General features: G+C 41.4%; 1 protein-coding gene across 7 annotated transcripts in view; it reads right to left on the reverse strand.

The window, feature by feature from the left end:
- Positions 1–4,261: 4,261 nt before the first annotated feature.
- KIAA0586 (KIAA0586 ortholog) overlaps positions 4,262–26,638 on the reverse strand; it is a 71,304-nt gene continuing 48,927 nt past the window's right edge. The window contains exons 31-32 of one of the 7 annotated variants that reach the window (XM_056492317.1): positions 23,285–23,359; positions 4,263–4,677 (exon numbers count right to left, since the gene is read on the reverse strand). In XM_056492317.1, coding sequence (XP_056348292.1) covers positions 4,532–4,677; positions 23,285–23,359 — 221 coding nt within the window. In that variant the 3' untranslated portion in view covers positions 4,263–4,531. Of the gene's footprint in view, positions 4,678–19,737; positions 19,840–23,284; positions 23,360–26,638 lie in introns of those variants that run through there. The other 6 variants (XM_056492316.1, XM_056492324.1, XM_056492322.1 and 3 more) reach the window with 6 other exon arrangements.

Here is a 26,638-nt window from a genome sequence, read left to right on the forward strand (position 1 = left end):
TAAATATGAAGTAATGTATAGAGAACAACATAACCCCTGAACTGTAAGAATCTCCTTTCTGTGTCACCTCTCAAGGCAGAGAATGAGAGCAAAAGACATAACCAGCCCTCCCCTTCTACCCAAAACACAACAAAAGCTGCAGACATGGATACAGGACTGTGGGTTTGTGTTATTGACATCACAGGAACAAAGCCCAGGCCTTATTCTGGCCTCTGCTCAGCTGGCCACACCACCATCCTGAGATTTCCATAATTTTATGTGGGATTTCTGGAAAAACCTTTTGTTGCAGTTCCCTGGCCTGGCTCAAGGATGCCACAACACTGAGATTTGGATAAGGGATCTGGCCACATTCACAAGAGCAAAGAGCAAAATCCCATCCAAATCCTGGAGGGTTGGGGGAGGCATCAACATACAATCAAAATCATGAATATTTTGAGGTAACTTATGAAAGACATGCATCTAAATCAGGAGTGCAGCAGAAAAAGGGGAATAAAAAAGAGATCTCCATAGGAACAATCCTGCCAACCAGGCAAATGTCTCACTGCTTACACAGAAGCTTTCAGTTCCACACACAAAACACCACTGGCACACCTGTGGGAAGGATGGATTTCCCATGTTGTAACAATCCCATGGGATGCAATCCTGCCCCCAGTGCTTGTGCCAAGTGAGTTGTTAAACAGTTGCAGGGTTCCAGCTCTTCTGTGGATCATTTCAGACTGGAATCCAACAGAATTCTTGCACATGTGTCATTTTACACATCTGAGTGCTTATCCCACTGGGAGAAGGTTGGCACACACATCTTTCCTCCATCAGGACAGAAATGTTATCCTGTAGTGATTCACAAAGCACCTGAGAAGGTCAGCTCATGTTTTTAGCAGCTAATTTTGACAACTTCCATCTCTGAGCTAAGAACAGGAATAACAAAAACCTCACTTTTATCCAATTTCCCACAATTCAGATAAGATGAAGTGTGCACATGAAATTCTCTGCTTCTGTACAGAAAACCCAGATAAGCTGAGCAGGGAAGGGTGACACCAGCTGGAGTCCTCTCCCAGTGCTGGCCTGGGAGCTGAGATCTCCTCCCATGCCAGGAATCTCATGTCCTACCACTCTCCTTTACCTCCAGGAATGGGAGAAAAGGGGAAAAAAGCCATGGATTCTTGAGCACCTCACTTCCAAAATGCCAGATTTCCCCCATCAAAGTTAGAAAAAGATTCTCTGCAATTATAAAAGCTTGTGACATTTCAGTTTCGTGCTTTCCTAGCAGTGCCAGTCCAATCCATGAACAAACACCCTCGTTGCACTGCTTTCCCAATGTAAGCCACGAGCAAACTTCACCAGGAATTCAACCAAACCAAAAAACAAAGGCAGGGCTTTGGTTTCCACGCTACAATCCTGAAATCCAGTAACACCCTCCCTACCCCCTCACCTCTCTGCTGCTGAGATTACTGAAAAATAGGGCAGTACAGAGGTGGTTTTTTAATACTTTTCCTGGATGGAATTGTATTTGATGCTGTTAAGCTTTGATGACATACCCCAATGACTGGCTTGGAAGAAATCCATTTAGCAAGCTTGCAAATCACGCTGTTTCAGTTCCGTGAGTGCCCATGAGAAATGTGCATTTTCAATCATAAAAGCTGTAGAAACAAAATGGAACTTGGAGAGGCAGACAGAAAAATTCCTTATCAAGGCTTGGCTGTGCTCACAGAACATGTGCTTACCATTTCCAACTCCGGAAAACTACTTACAGGAACCTGAAATACAAGACTGAATCCAAAAGTAAGAAATAGATAAATTTCTAGAAGATACTTTTAGGGTGTTTTTTTTCCATTTCAAAGTCAAAATGGAGACTCAGATAAAAACTAAAGCAACCCTCCCTTCTCCCCCTGGCCTTTCCTAGGAATATAAATAATTGTAATATGATCCACGCATGGAGTGCCAGATTTACAGAGGTTCCCTTATGTTTATGTGGCAGGACACAGTGTTTTGGGGAAGCCTGGAGGAAGGAAAAGCCAAGACTTGGCACTTTTTTCACCTCTCCAAAATGCTCTTTGAATAGGAGCAGCAGAGGTTGCAGTGGGGATGAAGGATTAGCAGATCCCACTCCCATCCATGGTGTAATCCCCACCAGCAGCACATCTTTGAAGCCCAGTGCCAGGAACCCAGAAGCTTCCAAAAAGATCAGTCAGTCACCACGAGCTGGGAGAGAACACAGCCCCATGGGGAATTGTTAAAACTGACTGAAAATGGTATTCACTGGGCATTTTCTGACATATTTTCCTCAAAATTTCTCCACAACTCAGTCAATGACAACACCTTTGATTAATTGCAAGAGGAGATAATTGAAACAAAATGTGAGATGCTCAGCATTGCAGATAATAAAACCCCAGGCAGTCATTTTCCTGGGATTAGGAGCTGATGGCCTGTCCCACTGGCTGGGCTGCCCCATCCTTTCCTAAACAGTCTCCTTGCCTTTGTATCCATCTGCTGCCTCCCATCCCATCCCATCCCATCCCTCATCTGTCAGATCTCTGCATGTTCTCAATTCAATTACTGCACTTTGTTTAGCAAAGCACAGTCCTGACCCAGCTTGCAGCCCTGGGCACAGGAACAGCTCAACTGCTCTTCACACTGCAACAAAGAGGATCTAAATTATACATCCAGCACCCTGAACGTCCCAGGAGACTGCCAGAGCCCTTGGAACAGCTTCAGGAAGGTTTGCTCTTGCAGGAAAGCTTTAAGTTTAAGAAGCTCTTGTCCTTTCCACTGCATTTCCTTATGCACTCACTCGTTTTAGTGCAATCACTTGTTGTAGCAGAGTGAAAGAATATCTCCAAACTCCCCAGAGAAGCTGCTGTTTATACACAGCATTGATTGGGTCAATAGTGGGATTTGAAGAGCAGTTCACAGGGAGCAGCAATGAACAGAACTGTGCAGATCCTTGTCACAGCACCAGGAGGTTGAGAAGCAGCTCCTGGTGCCAGGGTTGTGGCATCACTGCTGGAACCCAGCTCCCAGAGATGCCATCTCATGGGCTGGGTCTTAGGGAGAAATTCCTCCCTGTGAGGGTGGTGAGGCCCTGGGACAGAGAAGCTGTGGCTGGACAGGGCTTGGAGCAACCTGGGACAGTGGAAGGTGTCCCTGCCCATGGCAGGGGTTGCAACAAGATGTTTTTTTAGGTTCCATTGTTCTATGACTCTCATTTGTGCTTTTCTTTTTTTTTGTAAGGTGATGTTGCATTTTGCACAAAACCTGACACTCTCTTACCCCCACCCAAATCTCCATTTATGTGTCTGTCACAACAGACAAGCACAGCTGGCAAGGTGCTTAAGAGACACCCTTGAAAGCTGAATCCTGGGGGTATTACTGGCCTTGAAGGCTGAAGCTCTCTCTCTTTTTCCATTTACCCTTGCAGCAAATTAACTGAACCTTGTGGTCAATGAGATCAACCTAAAGCCAAAAGGAACTTCAAATATTTCTTTGTTAAGGTGAGATGCAATCAGTGCAGGCTCCAGAAAATAAGAGTAATGGGAACTGTTCACAGTTGTATCTGCAACAACCAAGTGCCTCTCCTAAGTGATGAGGAACAGAGCCAAACCTCTGTTTGCCCTGCTTAGAAAAGAGCTCCTTTCCCAGTTTTTCTACTGGAGCATGTCTGAATTCCTCTTTTTCATTTTGCTTGGATGCTGTTTGGGGCAGGTGATCCCACCTTCCTCCTGGATCTACCACCTTACCCTGATGGAGGCAACACAAAGGAGGAGCACTGGGAGAGTGGCACTGTGTCCACACAGCCTTGCTGTTAACCATCACTGTGGCACTCCCAGCTGAGACTGTCACAATTCTGAAGGGCTGAGACTGCAGGAATTAATTCTGTCTCATGAGAAGGAAAAAAAAATTACATTAAAAGTGTACAGAAATAGCCTTACTCACACAATCTCTCATTCACATGCTCCAAGATGGGAAAAAATCTTTAAGGAAAGAAACATGAAATGCTGAGAAATTCTTATAAGTCCAAAAAAATTAATCCTTCATAATAACAATACCAACTCTTTTTCACACACAGTTTTGAATACTGGCTTGTCATAGTGCTCTTCTAAGGATGAACAACATCTGATGATACCTAGAAACACATTTCTCTTGCAGACTTTGGTTCCAAATGAATTTCCTTTTGGCTCAACATTTTGACAGTACTGATGTGATACTGAGCCAAGAGGTTTTCCACAAGTGAGACAGACTTTTGCAGAGGATTTTAATACCAACCACCTTCACATTCACCTGTAATACAATAAATATTTAAAAGGCCTTTACAGACTTCAATTTAGGATGATTCTGAAAAAGCTGCATTTTATTTGCTTAAAAATAATTGATATATTCACAGATAGAATAATTTTAAATAATAGCAAAATTATAAGAAAAACAGTAGAAAATAAACAGTACTGAAAGACTGTTATTTTGATGGAACAGCCAGACTATCACACTAGACAGACTGACAACATCTTCAGACAGAGACCATCATAAACAGCCCTAAGCTTTAAAATGTGTCTGTCCCTGAAGAATCCAAATCTCCATGTGCACTGCTCAGACTCTGGGTTTCATTATCTGTGTTTGTGCCAGGCAGCTGCACTGACACACCTTCTGCAGGAAGATGTGGATTCAGATGAGGGGCAGCATCCTCTCCTAAAAAAAAAAGAAAAAAAAAAGAAAAAAGGAAACTAAAGTCATTATTTGCTGTCTGTGACAAATGACTCACCAGGAAACAAAGGGAGGAATTCTGTGCACACACAGAATCACAGAATGGTTTGGGTTAGGAAGGACCTTCAAGACCATCTCATTCCATGGCAGGGACATCTTCCACAATCTCAGGTTGCTCCCAGCCCCATCCAACCTGGCCTGGAACTCTTCCAGGGATCCAGGGGCAGCCACAGCTTCTCTGGACATTCTCTGCTCTCCATCCTCACAGGGAAGAATTTCTTCCTAAATCTCCAATTTAACCTTACTCTCTGTTAGTTTCAAGACATTCCTCCTTGTCCTGTCAGTCCATGCCCTTGTATAAAGTCCCTTTCCAGATTTTTTGGATGCCCTTTAGGCACCATAAGGACTGAGTTTTATATATACACTGGGTTGCATTTACACACAGATACACCACACACACACATATATATCTATAATCTTCAGTAGGCCAGAATAATTTCAAATATGTGTATGTGTACTGGTGTTTCTGGTGTTTTCCACAGCACTGGAATGGGATCCATAGAAAAGCCATGGCAAAAGTTAATGTATTTAGCCAAAGGATGGAGATCAGATGAATCAATTAATGGAGCAGGGAGAGCAAGTCATGGATCAGTGTAGAGACAAAGAGTGAAGGAACTCAGGAGAAATGGCACTGGGACAACAGCACAACGTTCACTCAACTGCAGAAAGAGCATTTTGAGATTTCAGTTGTCTTGGGGACATTTAAGTGCAGCAGCTACAAGCAAAACAAACATATCTGAGTCCATGTACAACAGCAAAGTCTTGGAGCTTGTTATTATTCCAACAAGCTGCAACAATTCTCCCTTCCTCTGTGATAGACTAGGTAATTAAAACACTGTTTTCCCAATAAAACAAAAAAGTTAGGCTTTCTTTCACCCCAGTTAATGATCTACTATGTCACTGAAGCAGTCATTTGCATTCATCTGACTGGCAGCAAAGCACACTTAAAAAGGCTAATTAAAACAAAACCTCACTGCTAAAATAAAATTCCATTGGTGTTTTTCTTGCTAGAACAGCAGCCAACAGCTGGGAAGTCAAACATGAGTGAGGCCAAAGACAGTAAAGGCAGGACATGGAGTGACCTGTGCCAGCCCAGCCTCTGCCTACTCAGGGAGGCATTCCTCAGGGAATCAGCACATCAGGGAAAGGCTTGGGGAGACCTTAGAGCAGCCTTCCAGAGCCCAGCTGGGCTCCAAGAGAGCTGGAGAGGGATTTTCCACAAGGGTATGGAGTGATGGAACAAGGGGAGTGGCTTTAAACTAACAAAGAGCAGAGTTGGATGGGATATTGGGAAGAAGGTCTTGGTGAGGAGGGTGGTGAGGACCTGGCACAGGCTGCCAAGAAAAGCTGTGGCTGTCCCATCCCTGGAATAGTTCCAGGCCAGGCTGGATGGGGCTTGGAGCAACTGGGATAGTGGAAGGTGTCCCTGCCCATAGCAGGGGTGGGATGAGATGAGCTTTAAAGTCCCTTCCAACCCAAAACATTTTGGGATTCTGGTCTGTAGCCATGTTTGTGTGATACAGAAAGGCTGCTAAGAAGAAAAGCAAAAGGTTTGTTTGTTCAGACATGAAGATGACACAGTAAAGATGTGACTGTGCAATGCCCAAGGAAACCTGGCAGATCATCCTCTACTAAAGCAACAATAGATGGAGTTTGATGCTTTCAAAGCTTGACTTTCTTAATAATTTCCACAGTCATGTCACATTCCATGATGTCATTGTTTCAACAGCTGTTTTCAGGTTTGCTTAAAAAAAAAAAAAATAAAAAAGGAAAAAAGAAAAAATTAAAGGAAAAAAGAAAGTAATATTCCCTTATCCCACGTCTCTGTCAGAACTTCTCAACTCTTTGATTCTGGGAGTGCTAAAAGAAAGTATCATATTAGTCTGCATTCCTCCTAACACATACTTTAATATATTTTACAGATATACTACAGGCCAATTTTATAATAGTTATAAAACTCTAAAAGACAGAAAAAATAAAAATAATAATTCCATCAACTTGCTCAACAGAAAATTTACAGGTTCCTGAGCTATCAAAATATCTTTAACTTAAAAATACCCAAAGTCAACACTGCCCTTTTTTAAAGGCAGAAATCTGAAGTCTCTGACTTTGTTAAAATTCACACAGAAAATACAGAACTTGGATTTTCAGCATTTTAGCTGTGAAAAAACTGTGGATATCATATTTCATCTAAATGGGAGATTCTGCTCCACAACTGTAACTTCCCAGGATAGAAAGCTGCTAGTCCTGAAACTCCACATTGGCCCCAAAAATACAACTACCAAGTTACTCTCACATATGTTTTTCCATTATTACCTTTTGCTGAGTGTAACCTCGTGCATGCACAGTGCATAAAACACTTTATATACACATACAGGGAGGGGTATGGGAATAAAGACACAAATAAATCCTTGCATAGCCCCTGCTCTGCTCCTTCTTTAATAATGTGATATTCCATTTTATGTCTTCCCCTCATCAGAGAGCAGCTCATAACCAATATTCAGATGGTTTCCTCTTTAACACTGAGTTCCTCACAGCTATGCAACCTGAAATGGTTAAAATCTTTTGATATACCATAAAAATGGAAATGAATTTTTTTTTCTTTACAAAGTACAAAAGGGCAAGCAGGCAGGTAATCTTCATGGCTTTCCCCCCTCTTTTTAGAGGCTCTGGGAGTGCTCAGTACAATTTTGTAATCATGTAGTTAGGTGTATTTATAAAAATTTTCCTTGTTAAAATCCAATAAATAAAGCATGTGACCTTATGTGACCTCCAGTTTTCCAAATTGATTTTCACCATCTAATAGGATAGATTCATATGAACTGTGAGAACTGACACTCTTGGTAAGAGAGTCCTTGGCTGGTAGAAACTCATCAGTGACTGAAAACATTTGGTGACCCACTGATGGAAAAGGTCACATTTCAGATCAGAGATTTTTCCTGTTCTTGGCACTCTGTAACAAATTCATGTACAGTACTAAATTTCCAGACCTTTGTTTAACAGAAGCATAAAAATTAATGGTGTGTCAACCATCCAGTGACCTGTGAAGGGAGTTTTTTTCAAGAGGTACCATCACACTCAGAATACTCAATATACAAAGGGTGTCATGAATGTGTGCCAAAGGAAAAAGGAATTAACCAGACTGTAGGGAGGTTTGGTTACTCACACTATATGGCAACAGTAAGAACAAAGAAAAATGTTTTAAATCTTTCTTTTTGAATTTTTTTATTTGGCAAAATAAAAAGACTAAACAAGTCTGACTTTTAAGCCAAATGAAAACCATGTGCTTTAACTCCTCTGACTGGGTGTCCATATATTAAATAAATCTTATAAATCTATCAGGGGATGAAAGAGAGCCATATCTTGTAAGTGAAATTGTAATCATGGAAACACAGATTAGTTTGGATTGGAAAGGACCTTCAAGAACATCCATTTCCAACCCCTGCCATGGGCAGGGACACCTCCCACTGTCCCAGGCTGCTCCAATCCCCATCCAGCCTGGCCTGGAACTCTTCCAGGGATCCAGGGGCAGCCACAGCTTCTCTGGGCACCCTGTGCCAGTGTCCCATCACCCTCACAGCCCAGAATTTTTTTCCAATATCTCATCTAAACCTACTTTCTTTCATTTTGAAGCCATTCCCCCTTGTCCTGCCAGTCCATGCTCTTCTAAATCATCTTTCCCATCAAGACAATAAATAGGGAGGGGTTTGAAGGATCAGGACCCAGGTTATTTTTCAGTATAAAACCAGAACCATAATTACTGTAATTACCTACATATTGCTTCCTAAAATTTCAAAACAATCCTCCCTCTATTCCTCAACTGAAGCAGCTCTCTTCAAGAGCAGGAATAAACTTCCAAGACTGTAAAAACAACTCCAGTGCAGTGCTCTCATTGCTTTAATAGCAGGGGCTGATACGAATGGCTCGTTTCTTCTTCTGCCAGATTCCAGCTGCTTTGCTTTGTTTATTCCTGACTTCAAAGTTTCAAACACTGTCCTGTCCCAACAAATAACTTCCTCCAGATGGCATTAGCTCAAGTGCTCTGAGCACAGGATAGCACCTGCAGATCTAACTCAGCATCTTAAAATCTTCATTCAAGGTGCCTTTATTTTTTTTTTTTTCTGTCATTCCCCCATTTTGCTTTCTCCCTACATAAAAAGATTTACATCTGGCATATAGTTACAAAGACCATTAGATGGGAAACAGAGTTGTCAGAAATTCTTTACACTAAAGCAAAGTAGAAGAACAAATGTCTACAGGCTCAAAGGTAATAGAACCACTCTCAGTAGGAACATTTTATGGAGTTACAGAATGGTTTGGGTTGGGAGGGACCTTCAGGCCCATCCAGTTCCCACCCCCTGCCATGGGCAGGGACTCTTTCCACTATCCCAGGTTGCTCCAAGTTCTGGAGTGTTCTGTCCTGGAACACTTGCAGGGATGGGGCAGCCACAGCCTCTCTGGGCACCCTGTGCCAGGACCTCAGCACCCTCACAGGGAAGAATTTTTTTCTGAGGTCTCACCTAACCCTGCCCTCTGTCAGTTTGAAGCCATTCCCCCTTGTCCTGTCACTCCAAGCCCTTGTCCAAAGTCCCTCTCCAGCTCTCTTTGAGCCCCTTTAGGGACTGGCAGGGCCTTTAAGGTCTCATTGGAGTCTTCTCCAGGCTGAACATCCCCAGCTCTCCTCTCTTACCTGTTCCTCTCTTTTCTCCTCTCAGCCTCTCCTCTCTGCTCCTTTACCTGTAACAAACCTGTGAGGTACATATTTGTACCAATATGTGTCCTGTCCATGTCTCCATGGGTCTGTGTGGTACCACACTGAAATTCACTCACTTTCATACATGGTTGTACAGGTGAGTTACCAAGCAGGGCAACCCAAGAAGAGGCATTTTTGGCAAAATCAAAATTGTTCCAGGCTTGCTGGGCTGACACATGCTGATAAGAAACATCCATATTTTGATGTAAGTAATTCTGAAGGCTGCAGTGAAAAGAGGAATTACACTGCAATGTCAGTCATGCTACTAATTATAACAATATTTAGCATTTCCATTTAGCTGTAGTGTGCATACTGGCTATTTATTGTTTCTGGAATTCAATGGCTTATAAAGTTGACAGTGGGTAGGTTATAGAACTAAAAGAATACAGCCTTTTCAGGAATAAGCAGGAGCATCAACAGGTTCTCAAATAATCCAAATTTTTGAGGAAATTATTCTCCATTTATTAGAAATGAGAGTTCCTCCTCCAGTGATTTTCTTGCTCTTGCCATCTTGAATCCCTGGGCTTGTTTAGGTTATTGTGGAGAAGCTGGCCTTTCTCAGCTCTGCCAGAAATGAGCTTTTTAGTGCAGGGGCTCTCTTGTTGTTTTGTGAATGCTTTGCCAAACGTTTACCTGGCTGCAGGTGAGAGCTCTGCCTTCCATTGGGGCAGAAACAGAAAACAAGAACAAGATGTCCTGCAAATGTCTGCAGTTCACTTTTGTAACTCCAACCAGAGTGCCCCAACTTAGCTGTTTGTGACAAACAGAAAAGATTTCAAGGCAAAACAAGGCCAAATTTCTAGGGTGAGTTACATGAAAGGGGTACATTTACAATTAAAGTACTTGAGCTGTTTTACAGAAATGGACAGACATCTGGAGGACTTGAGCCAAAAATGTCTGGATTTAAAAGCACGAGTCTATGCTGGAGCTGAAAAAACATGGTTTCATTCTCAAAGGCTGCAGCCAACTCATAAACTTCCATAAGTGGGCCACAGACACCAGTGGAGACAGAAAACTATATAGTATGAGTTCAGTTCAAGTTCTGACCTAAACTTGGCAAACTCCACCTTCCCCTTGGTGTCATGTACTTACAAAACCCTGCACACAAGCACACAGAAAATAAACATGTGTATACACACACTGTGCTTTTGCTGTTTGTTTGTGTAACCCCCAATGTATAGCCCAGCTAGAAATATTTCCAAAAAGAAAATAAATGCAGATCCCCAGCCAGTAAAGGAGGGTGGGGCCAGCCTCAGCAGCTAACAAATATTTCAAAGCAGAATATTTGAAAATTGTTTTTTCCTCCTCTCAAGTTGGAGTTCAAGGGTCAGTGGTTTTCCAAAACACTCTATATTCCCACCAAAAGCAACACTAAACAGAACAAAAACTAGAAATACATTAAATAAACTAGAACCAGATTTTTCAAAATCCTAACCCAGAGACCGGTAGGGAAGGGCAGACAGAAAGCAGCTCCAAAAACATCTAGAAATGAGATTGCAGAGTTTACTAAATAAACATTTCCTTTTGGTGCCTAGAATCTACTCTGCTCCTTTAGATCTGGCATCTTTTGCTTTGTGGAACCTCTCACTGCTTAACAAATTTGTTCCCTGGCCACATCTCTTGCTGCTGTTTCCCACCAAATCCCTTCCAAATCATGTGTAATGATCTTTCCAAATAACTACAACAATTATTAATACTAAGAAGAAATATTGAAAGTGAATTTGATTTCCCATGCAAATGGCTGTGATTTTTGGATTGGCTCAGAACAAACAGTTTAACATTTAAGCACTGCCCTCTCTAGGCTTCAACCATTTTCCTGAGAAAACTCAGATGAGGCTCTGTGGCAAACACCAAAGCTGCAGCTTTTATTTCAAAATAGAAAAAGAGGAGTTGGTTATTTACTGGTCCAGAGTATTTGAAAAACCATTAGGAGAATGTGCATCTTGTGCAAGGGCCAGGGTGAGGAGTAATCCCTAAATCCACAAGAGATAACCTAGGTAAACAGCCAGTGGAATCAGGAGAATCTGACAAGGGATAATTAAAAATTTGCAGATCTAATGGAGTAATTAATATTTTACTTACTCAGTAAACCTAAATATCACCTACACACCATTTTTAAATAACTTTATGCAAAATCTAACCAGCAAGTGAACAGGAAGGTAATTTTAAAAGCATATTTCTATAATATATTAGGCTATGTTATTCACACCTTCATGTTTGGGGCTCCAAAAGACATTTTAATTCCTGTATCTGAAACAAAATAAAGAATTTAAAAAAAAGGAAACTGGAATGATCCATTATGGGAATTCACACTTAATTCTAAGACAAAGTTCTGCTGAATTCCCTTAGGCAGAGTCAGTCAGTGCAAAGCCAGCAGTAGGACTGGCTCCACTGAGACCTCATATCTTAATGATATTAATTGCAGCAAAACTGCCTCCAGCTTATCTGCATCATGCCACAGTGCCAGACATAACAGCATCCCCAGCCTTCTTCAGGAGTGGTAAGGAAAAGAAATAAAAATCAAAGCATCTTTTTAATTCTTAGAAGTTACATGACCCCCTTTTATTGAAAAATAGTTTTAAAATATTTTTAGAAGAATAATTAAAGTTGAGTGCTCAAAGTCAGGTCAAGATGTTTCACCATCAATTAAGATCTGAAAATTAACATCTTCCCAGTCCACAGCTAACACACAGGTGGGGTGTCCCTGTGAGGCTGTGGATGCTCCATCCTTTGCAGGGTCCAAGGCCAGGGTGGATCTTGGAGCTTTGTGGGATAGTGAAGGTGTCCCTGCCCATGGAACTGGAGAATTCCAGTCTGTCCCTGCCAGCTCCCCAGATACCAAATATCCCCAAAAAAATCTTTAGGAATCTCAGAGGACAAGTTTCAGTGAATCCCTGTAAGAAGTCACAAGCAACTTTCTACCACTAAAACATTCAGTGAGAGATCTCCATGAGCTCCCCCTCAAATCTACAAGATTTCCTGGGCAAGGAGGTTTTATCTCCTCCAGCAGTGAAATTCAGGGAATAGGAATCAGAAAGAAAAGAGAAAACTTTCTTCCTGAAGGGCAGTGCTACAGGGCAGAATTTTCTCACTGCAAGTCACTCCTCACATATAATGGAGCCACTAAATGTATTCTTATAATAAAAAATTAAATAAGGTATACTAGGTACAAAGAAAACTTCAAATAATAAATGTTTTTCTGGATGACCACAAGTAAAATAGCTTTATTTCTCTACTCTGAATACTTAAATATTCACATGATCCTGTGCATTTGTTTTGATGATTTTCAATAACAAAGGCATGGGATTCCCCATATGGAAACAATTTGCCAAGACTCCCTTTACTGTACTACCATTACCATGATCAGGCATATTAAAATGCTTGTACCTACAGCAAAATTACCCAAAATTTTTGTAATTACACCTTTTCAAAAGAAAATGATGAACATTTTCCCCAGGAACAAAACAAAACAAAACAAGACAGAACAAAAGCCAGCCCTATACAGTTAGCATTTTCCAATGGTCAGTCTAATAAAATCCAGAACATTTCTATGCACATTTCTAGTACATGAACACACAAACTTATTAAAAATAATAAAAAAGTACATTTTTTCCAGCCTTTTGTTTAGCAGCAGAGGTCTTACCATTTGGGGATATCAATGACCTTTGGAAAATGCATAGGAATAAGCATTTCTAGGAAGCTTAGAGAGGCAAATAACTTTTCTGTTAGCTCAGAAAGAGGATTGAGTAAGCACATGTTTAAACAAGGAAAACATTAAATGTCTTTACTGGAAGATCTTGTAGCTCACTGTTATAGAAGCATAAAATAATTTAGGTTAGAAAACACTTCTAGTATCATCAAGTCCAACCATTAACCCACCACCACCATGTTCACTCCTAAACCATGGTCCCAAGTACCACATCCAACAGATATTTGGAACATTTTTGGGGATGGTGATTCCAACACTCCCCTGGGCAGCCTGTTCCAATGTTTGACCACCCTTTCAGTGCAGAAATTTTTCATAATATCCAATCTAAACTTCCCTTGGTGCAACTTGAGACCATTTCCTCTGGTCCTATCTGTCCAGACTCTGTTTTGACCTGCTCTTGAAATGAGCACTCAGTGTGATGACAAGTAACTCTGCCTTCACAAACTAATGCCTGGGACCAGAAACTTGGAAAGGTCTGAGAGTAAATATATGATTTTATCTTGTACTATTTTAGAGTTTGTTAAAATCTAAAATGATTAAACTTTGTGCAACAGAGATAAGCATTCCTCCTTGTAATAAAAAAAAAGAATACAAAAACCTTGGCCTGTTACATGGGAAAGAGTAAAACCAAAATTCCTTTGCAATACTTGAGTGAATCTGTGCTCTAAACCAGTAGAATAAATCAGCTGGAGAAATGCACTGCTCTACATTTATGTTGCATATTAAACACAGAGCACCACCTTCTCAACTCTCTCTTAGACACACCAGTGATTTTAATATCACACCCCCTCCATCTCAATGAACAGTTCCCCAGCAGCACACGAGGAACCAACACCCCTCAGTCAGGAGCTGCTCTGCCCAGCCCTTAGAGCTGGTGCCAAGCAGGGCCTGGAACAGACCCTTTCCCATCAGGTTCTCACTTGGGCAGATGCTCTTTGCCTCTGAAGCTGCAGCCACATGCACACAAATTGAAATTTGGGATGCTGGCTGCACCAGTTTCCTTCAGGAAGCTCTGCAGCTCTTTGACTCTTCCCAGCTCAAGCTGTTGGTGCCAAATCTGGTGAGCACCCAGACCATGCCCAGCTCCCCTCAGTGCTTTGGGCCATGAGCAGCATTAGCAGAGCTTGCAGGCATCTGAGGGAAATCATTTATCACTCCTCTGGGTTTAGATATCCCTGGCCAAAATACAGGGAGCATGTATAGAAACCCAGTTTGCATATGTGGGAGCAGAGTGTGGGCTCTGCCTGATGATGGACAAGACTTGGAACTATCCAACCATTCAGGCAGGAGAAGCCCTCTGAGGTGAAGGGCACAGCACCTGGCTCTGAGCATCATTACAGAGCACACAGCTGAATTCAGGAGCTGCTCACAGGAACAGCAATTACACAAAGCTCCTCAGGAAAGCAGCTTTTGCAAACCCTCCAAACACCTGAACTGACAATGACACAGATTCAATTATTTAGCACAATCCTGATGTGACATGATGACACCCAGTGTGTGCCAGCAGGAAAAGCACAATGGCAAAGGAAGTCTTATCTCGTGTGCCTCATGGAATTTAATGGCTCCCCAGAAGCAAATTCATTCACATTATACCCACAATACACTCCCCAGTTCAGGAACACTTTCTCTGCAAGTATCAGATAAAGCAATCTGTTTTCTGGCAGCTTCTTGCACTGCCTACAATAAGACCAGCATTCTAAGAAACATTAACCATTATTTTCTTTGTTTCTGACTCTTAAATATGAGGGAAGAATTGAATCTGGAATATACTTAAAATTCAATACATCTCCAAGTTGGGGAATATATTTTCCCTCATCATTACTCTGTCAGTGAGTATTATGCTGCCTACACAAGAGCATAGAGAACAAATGCTTAAAGATCATCTTCCTTTATACACAACATTTAAGTGTCACTGTTATTTGATGCAATATTGGGTTTTTTTAAATGTTGGAGGCAGAGATGTGTTGCAAAATCTCTTGCAACAGGACTGTCTCCTACATTGTTGGAAGCCTGGAAAAGGTCTGGATCACACCTGGGGCCTCTCTCACTAATTCTGCAATGCAAACTGCAATGTAGTTTTAACTCTACTATTACAGAGTTCTCCAATCATTCCCTATTCCTGCAGATGAGAAATAAACAGGTTAATGCAGACTCATTGTGCATTGCTCTGTATTTTCAGAGAGCTGCAAGGAAAGGGAGCAGTGGAGTATCCAAGCAGCAGCTTTATTCACAAACCTACATTTACCATGCACAGAAAGTTTCCTGAAAAACTATTCTAAATCTGATAAGAAAAATCCTCATTAAGAATCATTTGCTTGTTTAATTTTCACTTATTGAGCTTTAATGTACCATAAAAGTAATAACAAGAGTGCCTTAACTAAATACTGCTTGTCCTGTATTCATTAATTTTGGAAGAACACAAAGCTGCCTGTAGATCCAGGAAGCTGCTGGAAAATAAAAAGGAACTGATCACATAAACTCCAACGAGAGAATTTTTCTCTTTTTTTCTGTGGAACACAGAGTTCAACAAAAATGTATTCTGTTCACTGTACACACGACACCAATGGGAATAAGAGCCAGTTCAAGTTCTAAGTTACCATTACTTGGGTAATGGCTTCAAGCTGCAAGGCACAGCTGTATGGGCCCAGCCAGACAGGCTATCACAGCAATGCTTTGATAGCATGGGGCCCTTAAGTGTCAGGATATAGAAAAGGCAGCAGTTGTTGGCTGTGAAAACAGTCTGATACAAACCAGATGGGGACTCACTTCATGGGCAACACAAAGGAAAACAATTGGCTCATTCAACAAAGTCAGGCCACTGCCCCAGAGAATTAACAGAAGACAATAACAGTCAACCAGAGTTGATGCAAACAAGAAACAGCCATGTGGTTACGGTTTAAGGAATTGTTTCTCCTCAGACTAAACATAAAGTTTTGATTTCTAATTCTCATATTCATTAATTTCAGTCTCGTTTACAAGCCCCTTCTTCCTCCAAAGTCTTCCGTGTAATTCATTTATGTAGCACCAGCCTTCACACACCTACTTAAACAAGGAAAAAAATCCATGACAAAGGCAGCTGTATTAATCTAATGTTTCCTGAGGAATGCCAAGACCACAGACAACTTTCTGAACCGTGGCAGAACAACATTACAGATAGACAGAGTGTTATTAGACATATTTGCATGCATATGGCAATATATTTACTGATTCTTTTGGATTTGAAATGCATAAAGCCCAATAGGTCACATGCTGGGTTACCAGAGTACAGATATCCTCCAGTTTTGTGAAGAGTTCTTCTGGTTTCTTACTTAGACTTTTTTTTTTAAGCAAATTTCAGATCAATTATGTTGCCACATAAGAGTTTTGTCAGTCTATGGTTAAAAAAAATCTATTAAAATAGCTATTACCAAACCTTTTTTGAAGCAATGAAAAATTTAAAAACTCCCTATTTTTGAGCCATGACTCAAAAAATCCCCAGCTCTCTCATTTTTAGACGCTTGTAGGAGATTATGGTCGAAAATCTTAATTGCTCTGGCTGTTTTATTACAGGAAATATGAAAGTGACATGTGCAAAGGTATTTTGATTACAAATTACTTACAGAGATTGCACAATAACTCAGACCTCTAAGGGCCTTCTGCAATTTCACTCTCAGACTGAAAACATCTGAACTTTCTTTCCATACACTCCAGACTATTCCCTCTGGCAGGCCCTGCACTGTGCAGCTCACACGGGTGTGAGCACTGGGATGGCACAGCTCTGAGAGCCACACCTGGAAATCCAAGCAAGGAAATGAAATCACAGAATGGTTTGGGAAGGGACCTAAAAAACCATCTTGCTCCAATCCTGCTTCCATGGGCAGGGACATCTTCCACTATTCCAGGTTGCTCCAAGCTCCACCCAACCTGGCCTGGAGCACTGCCAGGGATGGAGCATCCACAGCTTCTCTGGGCAACCTGTGCCAAGGCTTCAGCATCCTCAGAGTGAAGATTTTTTCCCTAATATTTAATCTAAACCCATACTCTGAATGTATGGTTCTCATTCAACAGGCTGACTCTGGAATGACAGAGGGAGTTTGTCCTTTAAGAAAGTGAAAAAAAAACCTTCTCTAAATTAATGAATCAGAGAGTCAGGCCCTAATCATCCTATTAAGTGGTTCTAGCCTTCAGCTGCTGTGGTTCTCCAGCCTTTGAGCATGGCTTCACTTCAAAAAAAGGCCAAATGCAGCCTTGGCTGCATTCAAACCAAACCACCACGTACTGCAGGTAGAAAAACCAGGTTTTACTTCAGTGTCCTGCCATGAGCACAGAGCCAACAAAGCCACTGTGGGCTGTGCACTCCCTGAGCTGAAACATCTCCCTGGCAGAACTACAGGGCTGATTTCCAAATTCCTGAAACCTCGGCTGCAGGGCTGGGCTGTCACATCATAGCAGGAGAAGGCTTTGCCTGCAGTGCTGCTATTATTCATTTTCACATCATTTATATCGAGGTCAGACCACATTTTCTACGTGCAGCTGAAATTCTGGGTTGAGGCTCTCTGTTAGGTCGTTACCAGGAAATTATGAACCTTAGGAACAGAACAGCCTTTATTTCTCAAACCTCAGAGATACTGGCAGTCAGAGTCCTGCATTAAAAGCAGATGAGAGAGGAGCAGAAACCTCTTTAAACCCCAGGTCTGCCTGCACAGCAAACCCCAACTGCTGTTATAAAAAGGGTTTTTGGACATGGTGTGTCAGAGAGTGCCTGCACATAAAGGGCAGCTGGGGCAGGGGAGGCTGCCCAGGCTCCCTCAGAGTGAGGATTCCAACAGGAAACTGCTCTCTCCTTTCTCTTCTCTCTTTTTTTTTTGCTCCTTTTTAATCAGGAAGGAAGCTGCATCTTCAGAAACAAGCATTCCCTGTGTACTCTCCCTGCCTGGCTGTCTCTAGGAGCAGCTCCAATTACTGAAATAAGCAACATGCACTTCTGAGAACTCAGTGCTGCACTTACACTGGAACTCAAACCAGTAAATATTTCCCATTTATAACTGATTTATGTAATGGGGCACAATGGCAATCGTTAAGTAAATGAAACTATTTTCTCAAGATCTGAAATTATGGTTTCAGGATAATAAAAACACACTAAAAAAAAAAAAAGACAGAAATTAAGCAATTTGCAACAAATTCTGTGCTTTTTACTTCTCCTGAAGATGCAATGGCCTGACAAGGACAAGCACTGCAGCTGTTTTACTGTCTTTAAACAAACACAGCTCTGCCTAACTCTTGCAATATGCACAGTGCCTAAAACAGGTCATGATATGCAACCCTGAGATTATTAACTTACTGTAACAACCTGAGTTAGGATGGAGAGCAGCAGATCAGCTTATTAAGTCTAAGCCACCTTGACTGCCTAAATTTAAGCCAAAATATAAACATAATTCTACCAGACCTAGAAAAGGTGGGATACATTTTCATGTTCACATCTGGTTAATTATTTATTAATGTATATTAAAAATACATGCCTATGTGACATTGAAAAAAAGAGTTAACTGGAAGGCAAAGTCATGCTGAACACAAAGAGAAACATTTACTTCCCTGCAGCCAAAGCGTGGGGGAAAAAATGCATTTCACAGAGCTGCTCCATATTTTGTGTCACACTCAACAACTTTCACTCAGGTTGTTTGGAATTGTGCTTAAAACCAGCTCTTCCTTCTTTAAAAGCAAAACATAAGTTTTAGATTAGAGCAGAACGACAGGACATACAAAGGTTCTAAATTTAAATTAAGTTTTTCTAGGTGTAGGGTTTTTTTTCTCTCCTGAATGACAGCACTCATGATAAAAACCAGAGCACAGTAGTCCACAGACAAAGTTTAACCCATCTCCATCATTTACTACTGTTCCTTGCAAAGGCAGTCACCAAAAGCACATTTGCAAGTGATATTTCAGAGATGAGGATTTGTTGTACTTCACTTACAGAATTGGTTGCAGGGAAGATGAAGAGGGTTTTACTGCAGCTTTATGTTAAGAAATGTTATTCCACAGAGTTACAAAACACAGCCCCAAGTGCAGCCTCAGCACTGAGCAACAGGTCATGCATGACAACTTTAATCTTCGCTCACCAGCCCTTACCCTATTTTTTAACAAGAATGCTACTTTGGCAGCCTGCATTTCTCAAAATCAGCATGTTATCAAAGAGGAGCATTACCAGTATTAACATAGTGTTCTTCATTTGGAAGACATCCTAGATAACATTTACCCCATGCTGTTGCCTTATTTGATAATTTCATGGGCTCCTACTCTTAAGAAATTAATCCTGTGGGCTTGGGAACCCTATATTTATATTTAATTACAAGCAGCCTTTGTATCACTGTATTGAGAAAGTGGAGCTGGACAAACCTGGCTTCTCTTTGGTGCATGGAGTTGAGGTCTGTTTACTCCTGAAACAAGAAATAAAATACCTGGTAACAACACTGGTCACCAGCATGAAAACTGCCTGGGAGTCAAGCCCTTTCACAATCTAAGAAGCAGTAGAATTTAAAAAAAAACTGATTGTGGACACAAATTGTCCAAGTATCCATCTTTATTGGCCACTTTGGTTCTCTTCATAACTTTACAGCTGTTCCTTGCCTCTCCTAGCAGTGTCAAAAATCTACAAAACATTAAAAAAGACAAAGAAAAAAAATTATTGTCTGAGAATGACAACTTCTGTGAATCCCCAGTCTGCTTTATAGAAGAGGTCTGGGGGCAGACAGTCAGAATTTGTGAGTTATTCATCACTCACCTCATGCACACTCATGTCCCAGGGATCTCCCTCCTACCCAGCCACCCCCCACACTAACAGCTGGTTCCTTCCAGCTTTTATGTAGTGCATAAAAAAGCTGAATTGAGAACAATTTAAGAGCAGGTAAAGCTGAAGGGAGTCCAGCTGCCTCTGCCCAGGGCTCAGCAAACCCAGCACAGTGAGAGCAGAAGCTGCTCCTTCTGTTGTGCTGCTCTCAGACTTGCACAGCCACTGAATTATAAAAGGCAACATCTGCCTTCCCTACCCACCAGAAAAATGTAACAAACTCAGCACATGCTGAAGACATAAAGCCTGCATTTCTCCTATCACAGTGCTATATATGTTTCTCCAAGTTGAAATGTGTGTTTGTAATACTCCTTGTCTTCACCTGTCACCAAACAGTATCCAGGCAATGTGTTGCCAGCACCCAAAAGCACCAGCACTTCCTGCTCTGATACTGTTTCCTTTTATAAAAAAAAACTTAAAAAGAGAAAAAGGGAGATAAGAGACCTACTTAAATGACTGTTAATCCAAGCAAGGATGGTCATCCTAGGAGACCCTGTGGTGCCATGTGCCAACTGAACCAACCCAGGCAGCAGCAGGTCTGCTGAGACCTGGAATGGTTCCTGGTTCAGCTTAGTTTGTGTGGATTCATCAGGCTGTACACACAGAGTGACTGAGAGGTGTAAATGTATCTTAGAAAAGTGCATTTGTAGGCTGTAATCTGTGTGAGAAGCTGCAGCACAATTCTGGATGCAGTAACTCCAATGCCCTGCTGGAAAGGGAATGCTGTTTCTCTGAATCATGGAATCACAAAATGGTTTGGGTTGGAAGAGATCTTTAAAGCCCACCCAGTTCCACTCCGTGCCTTGGGCAGGGACACCTTCCACTGTCCCAGGTTGCTCCAATCCCCATCCAACCTGGTCTGGAACACTTCCAGGGATGGGGCAACCACAGCTTCTCTGGGCACCCTGTGCCATGGCCTGCCCACCCTCAGAGCAAAAAATTTCTTCTTCACATCTAATCTAAACCTGACTCTTTTCAATTTTAAACCATTGCCCCTCAGCCTGTCACTCTCTACCTGTATAAAAAATTCCATCTCCCTCTTTTTTATGAGCCCTTTAAGATACTGGAGGGCCACAGTGAGGTGTCCCTGGAGTCTCCAGGCTGAATAATCCCAGCTCTCCCAGCCTGTCTCCACAGCAGAGGTGCTCCAGCCCTCTGGTCACATCTTGTTGCAGTGACACACTAGAACGACCAGGAATCCCATTTTACATTCTTTTACCATCACTGCTAACAAATAGGCATGTGAATTAAACTAGTACAAGACCACAAAAGATCGAATGCCTTGTCACAATGTTATGACAGCAGATGATGTGCTAAGGGACTTGACTCAATTTTATGTCTTCAAATGAGCAACAGGTTCAGGAGAGACTGTTCTGATCCTTTTCCACAGCCCACCACAACACACAGGCCACAGAACAGCTAAGCATGCTTACTTTCTAGCTGCACATCAGTTCTTTCTTGTTAAACCATGGGCTCAGGGCTGTGGAACCACTAATTTGTGAGAAACTTCTCCCTCCAGAGAAGAACTAACTGGAAACAGCCCTGGGGCTGATGTAAGCATTAAGTACATGGGGAGTCTCTGTCCTTAGGTGGCTTGCCCAAGCCCATTAATTTTTTGTGTGTGTCCCCCATTTATATAAGCAAAGTTTGCATGAAAGGGGAAAGCAGGTCAGCCTAGTCAGCTTGCCACCATCTGCTTTTATTCAGAGTTGCTCAAGATCAGTGCCAGTGGGATCAGTGCCCATTAAAGGGGTTTATTGTGTGTGTTTATTTTTTGCTCTTTACAATGAAGGCAACAGCAATTACTGTAAGTTTGTAAAAGTGCATACAAATCATAATCCTCAACACAAAGCTGCTTCAGTCAGATCCCAGCATGTTTACAAATCCTAGACAGGCTGTGAGAAAGGCTGTCCTGGCACAACAATTTCCATAGACTGGGGAGGAGTGTGGTAGTGTCCAGGAGATCAGAGACTTGTATTTAATAGTTGTTATCAAGACCATCCTCTGTTTGCAATCCACAGCAACTCCAGCTGATTCACCACCACATGAGAATCTTTGACAAAAGAAAAAGCCTCACATTGGAGCTTGACCCCCAGACAGGCTGACAATAGATGGATTTATACAAGTAAAACTGGAACTGGTGAGAGATCAAAGGTAGGCTGCCAAAGTGGAAATAGCAATTTAGAGCTCTCAGCTGGTACATTCCATCTCCTAAGACTGGATATGCAGTAGCAAGAGGTTCCTTCCTTTAATGAGAATTCTGCCTAGCATGTGCCTGGCCACCAGAGACACAAGCTACCAAAACCCCTGACATGAAACAAAATATCAAAAACCCCCAAACAATTAAATAATTGTAAAAAAAAAACAACAAAAAAAAACCCAAACTCTAACTGGCAAAAAGGGTGAAAAAAAAAAGGGAAAATACAGAGAATTCTAGTAGTAGAACTGCACTGGTTCCAGGTTGCCACAAGTGTTTGAAAAGTAAATGCAATTATGGATCATTTCTTAAAAATAAATTCCAATTAATTTGGATGTAAAATCCTTTATATTTTTATGATACACTTCAGAACAGAAGATCCCCTGAACCTCCTGGTCTGGGTGATGTGATGTAGGCAGCTCAGTGGGTGCCTGGAGGAGGCACCATGTGATATTTTGAGGTAAGAAGGGTATAAAGTGATAGGAAAAGGGGGAATGGCTTTAAACTGAAGGCAGTGTCCAAGGCCAGGTTGGATGGGTTTGGAGAAGCCTGGGACAGTGGGAGGTGTCCCTGTCCTTGGCAGGGGGTGGAACTGGATGAGCTTTAAGGTCCCTTCCAACCCAGATCTGTCTGTGACTCCATGATTCAATGAAAAAGGACAAATTCCAAATGTACACTGGGTGTTTTGTGCAGCAATGCCACAAGTTTTCAGCTTATCTGCATGAAAAGGGGACTGATCCCTCAATATTTTCACCTTACAGCCCCCATATATGGCTGAAATACCAGGCTTAATTTTGGCACTGCCCTGGAGTTTAACTTGTGATCAATAAAACACACTTAGAGGGAGGCCACAGGTCACTGCATTAGATCACCTGGAAACTCTAGGTTTAAAGATGAGATTTTGGAATATTTACTTTTGAACCCCAGAAAATCTGAATAAAGACAAGCAAAAAATGTAAATATTTGATAGTCTCCATAGGAAGTAATGCTTTCAGTAGATCATGTCACTTTGCAGAAGCTTTTCTTTCCCTTTCTGCACAAAAATCCCACCTGGTGCTGGAATTTCAGTGAAAATCCCTGCTGCTGGGTTCAGACCAGAGGACGGGCTTTGTACAGGAACACAACCTGAAATTCAGCAAAATAAATATATTTAAACATGAAGATCTTCTCAAAAGGGAGGCTTTATTCTTTTTACTGTATGAAAAGGTTTCCTGCACAGATCACCCAAACACACACCCCAGGATTCTCCTGAGGGCTGGATGAGGGAGGTGTGAGGATGCAGAAAGCTGAGCAGATTTCATGATGGGTGTAAAGCACCATCAGCACAGGCACCAAGGGGAGGCTAAAAAGGGAAATTTTCTGCCTTTGCACATGGCAAAAGCCTCAGCACAAGGTCACAGCAATGTCACTGCAGCAGAGAGAGCTGTGACACTTAAGGAGGGCTGCAGGAAGAGAAGAACAAACTCAGATTCTTAGAAGTTGAAGGAAATTGCCAAGTGATCTGTAGAAAAAGGATTGGGGAATAAATGGTGTGGAACTGGCCTCCAGAGAATCCCTCCTCCCTGAGCACAGACTCAGCAGAAAACCCTCAGGCTGCAGGGCTATGTGACACTGCTTGGTACAGTTTTCTTTAAGTATAAACTATGCTGTCTTGGTTTTTTTAATTACTCCATCTGACCACTTGTATTTCAAAAATCAAATTACATTCTAGGAATCCAAAAAACAAACCAGAGTTGTGCTTCACCTGCTTGTAGTTACTGTTCTTCACACCTTTAGGACAAGTAAGTGAGAGGGAAAAAATTGACAGGTCTATGAGCCCAGAGAACCATTTCCCAGGAAGAAATTTTTTGGGAATGGCTACAAAGATGTGCACAGTCCCAAGAAACCCACAGCAACTGCTGCTGTTTGGTTCCTCATGACTCAAACCTGAAGCAGCAGAACACACCCACAGCAGGACATCATCATCCACAGTGACAAATTCACACAAGACTTTGCCTTAAGCTATGAAAAAATCCAACTTCTGGTTTAACATTTTGTCTGAAAAACAACTGAGGTAACTCAGTGGGAAAAGAAGCAGCCACAGATATAAATGACAATTGTTAAGAGATAAATAATATTTACAAAAGCCAAGAAATTAAGAGCTTGTGTTACAAATGTACTATAACACAGCTAAATATTTACTTACAGGAATTCACAGTAGAAACTCTCAAGTGTGGCTAGTGAGGATTTTATGTGGGATATTATTAAAAATGCACACTTAATTACTAACATGCATGTTTTCTACTGCACAGGCTATTGTGTAACTCCTATGGACACATGCAGAATAAACTGAACCTCCTTGAGCACTGGCATTCTAAACTGGCAAACTACATTTGGAGCACCTAAAAGCTAATGACTGCTTAAAGAAAAGACAGAGCTTCTGTGGGAAATGCAGCCTTGCATTTCCTGACTTGCCCAAATGTAAAATACATTAACTGAGTGATGTCAATGAGCCACCTGATAGCACAGAGAGGTAACTGGATAGGAAAACCAGAGGAAAAATAGATCAGAAACATCCCTGGAAGAGTTCAAGGCCAGGCTGGATGGGGCTTACAGTAACTTGGGACAATGGAAGTGTCCCTGCCCATGGCAGGGGGTGGAACTAAATCATCTTTGAGGTCCTTTACAGCCCACACCATTCTGTGAGTCTGTGATGAGAATTCTGAAGAAGCACTGAAAAAAACTTACATGAAACATTTGCCTGAAAAATATCTTAATTTCAGCTAAGTGATTAAATTCCTCCAATTTCCAAGATCTTCTCTCAGAAATTAGGCAAATTCAAGGAGCAATACAAACTATTTCAGCCTCTCAGGTCAGGGTGGCTCTCCCTACACTGTGGAAGAAGGGCTCTGGTTTGCTTCACTGGCTGCTATATCCAGGCTGGTGTGGAGAGTCTTTGGCAAAAGCCTTCAGTGAAATTCAGGCCAAAAAAAGAAACAGCAGGATATTAAGGGAAAAGTAAGCTTTCAGTAGAATAGTCATTGAGTTTTACCAAAACAGTTCCAGTTCTAAGAAAAAAACAGAAAGACCTTTAGCCTTATCCTAATCTTCTTCCTTCCTTGAAGCATCTGTTACACATTTGCCTCATGCCACAATAGTTTTAAGAAAAAATAACCCAAAACCTAACTCAGAGCAATTCCTGGCTGAAGAAGAAAGACAAAGAAGTATTTAGTTATAGCCATATTTTCAGCATTACAGCTTTCAGTACAGCCTAATGTCAATACTAACACAGAAGCAGCCCATTTTCAATACAGAACAAGGACTATGGAATTTTTGTTTTTATATAGATTGTTTTAAGGGCTTCTTGTCATCTTATTCATTTATTGCACAGATCATCTCCTCCCACAAGCAGTTGTGCAATCTCTCTGTGGCAACAAAGCCAATTGCTTAGTGTCCCAATATTCCTTTCCCATGTATTTACACTGCCTGAATGTAATTCACTAGCTGGAGATAAAAAGGAATTACTATCATCAAGTTGTGCTCTCTAGGTCAAATTTTGAGAGTCTATGCTGTAGGAAAATAATTAAGTGAAGATACATCTACCTCTGAGCTGCTCATATTAAAGTTTAAAAATGCTCTGCACTCAAGCATTGCCACCTGTTCTTTCATTTTAATTTCAGAAATTCTGAATCCCTTTAATGCAAGCCTGAAAATGCTTAAATTCTGGAAATATGAGCATTCACCCACCACAACAATTACAATCCTATTAAATTCATGAAGATATATGAAAGAATGGTACAAAGATTAAAGGGTATTATAAAGCCAAAAATATATATGCATGTATATTATGTATTACAACTCTATGTTTTCAAACCACTGTCTCCACTGTGTCTAGAGAAGGCACAAATTTCAATTAATAATACATCCAGGCTTGATTTTCAGTTGTAACTTTTCAGGAGACTTTACCCTTTCAGGCATGATATTGCAGCAGTCCTGAACTTCAACTTTCATTAGAAGCCATCAATCAACTTTCTTTCAGTAAAAACACATGTTCACTGCAGACCACAGAAATTTTTAAACAACAAAAGAATGCTCTGATGTGTGTATATATGTTTATGGCCACAGAAAGATGAATCAAAGCTTGTCATGTACTTATCAATTAAATAAAAATGGCTTTTTAACATCCAACTTGAAGTCCAAAACAATTTTCCTTTTCTCCCAACACTGTGAATTCACACTTCATCTCAGGGCTTTGGACTTCCTAAACTCTAATATCAATCCAACCACTTGCCCTTTAAACTCTGAAAAAGTACCTAAGTGGTCCTGCCTCCAGAATGCTTCTCCATTTCCAGGCAAGAATTCCTTGTCCCTTGCTATCCCAGGGAAGGCAACCATCTGACATGAAGCTTTTATAAACAAGGTGCT

Source organism: Oenanthe melanoleuca, chromosome 5, assembly GCF_029582105.1.
Source record: "Oenanthe melanoleuca isolate GR-GAL-2019-014 chromosome 5, OMel1.0, whole genome shotgun sequence".
Classification (NCBI taxonomy): domain Eukaryota; kingdom Metazoa; phylum Chordata; class Aves; order Passeriformes; family Muscicapidae; genus Oenanthe; species Oenanthe melanoleuca.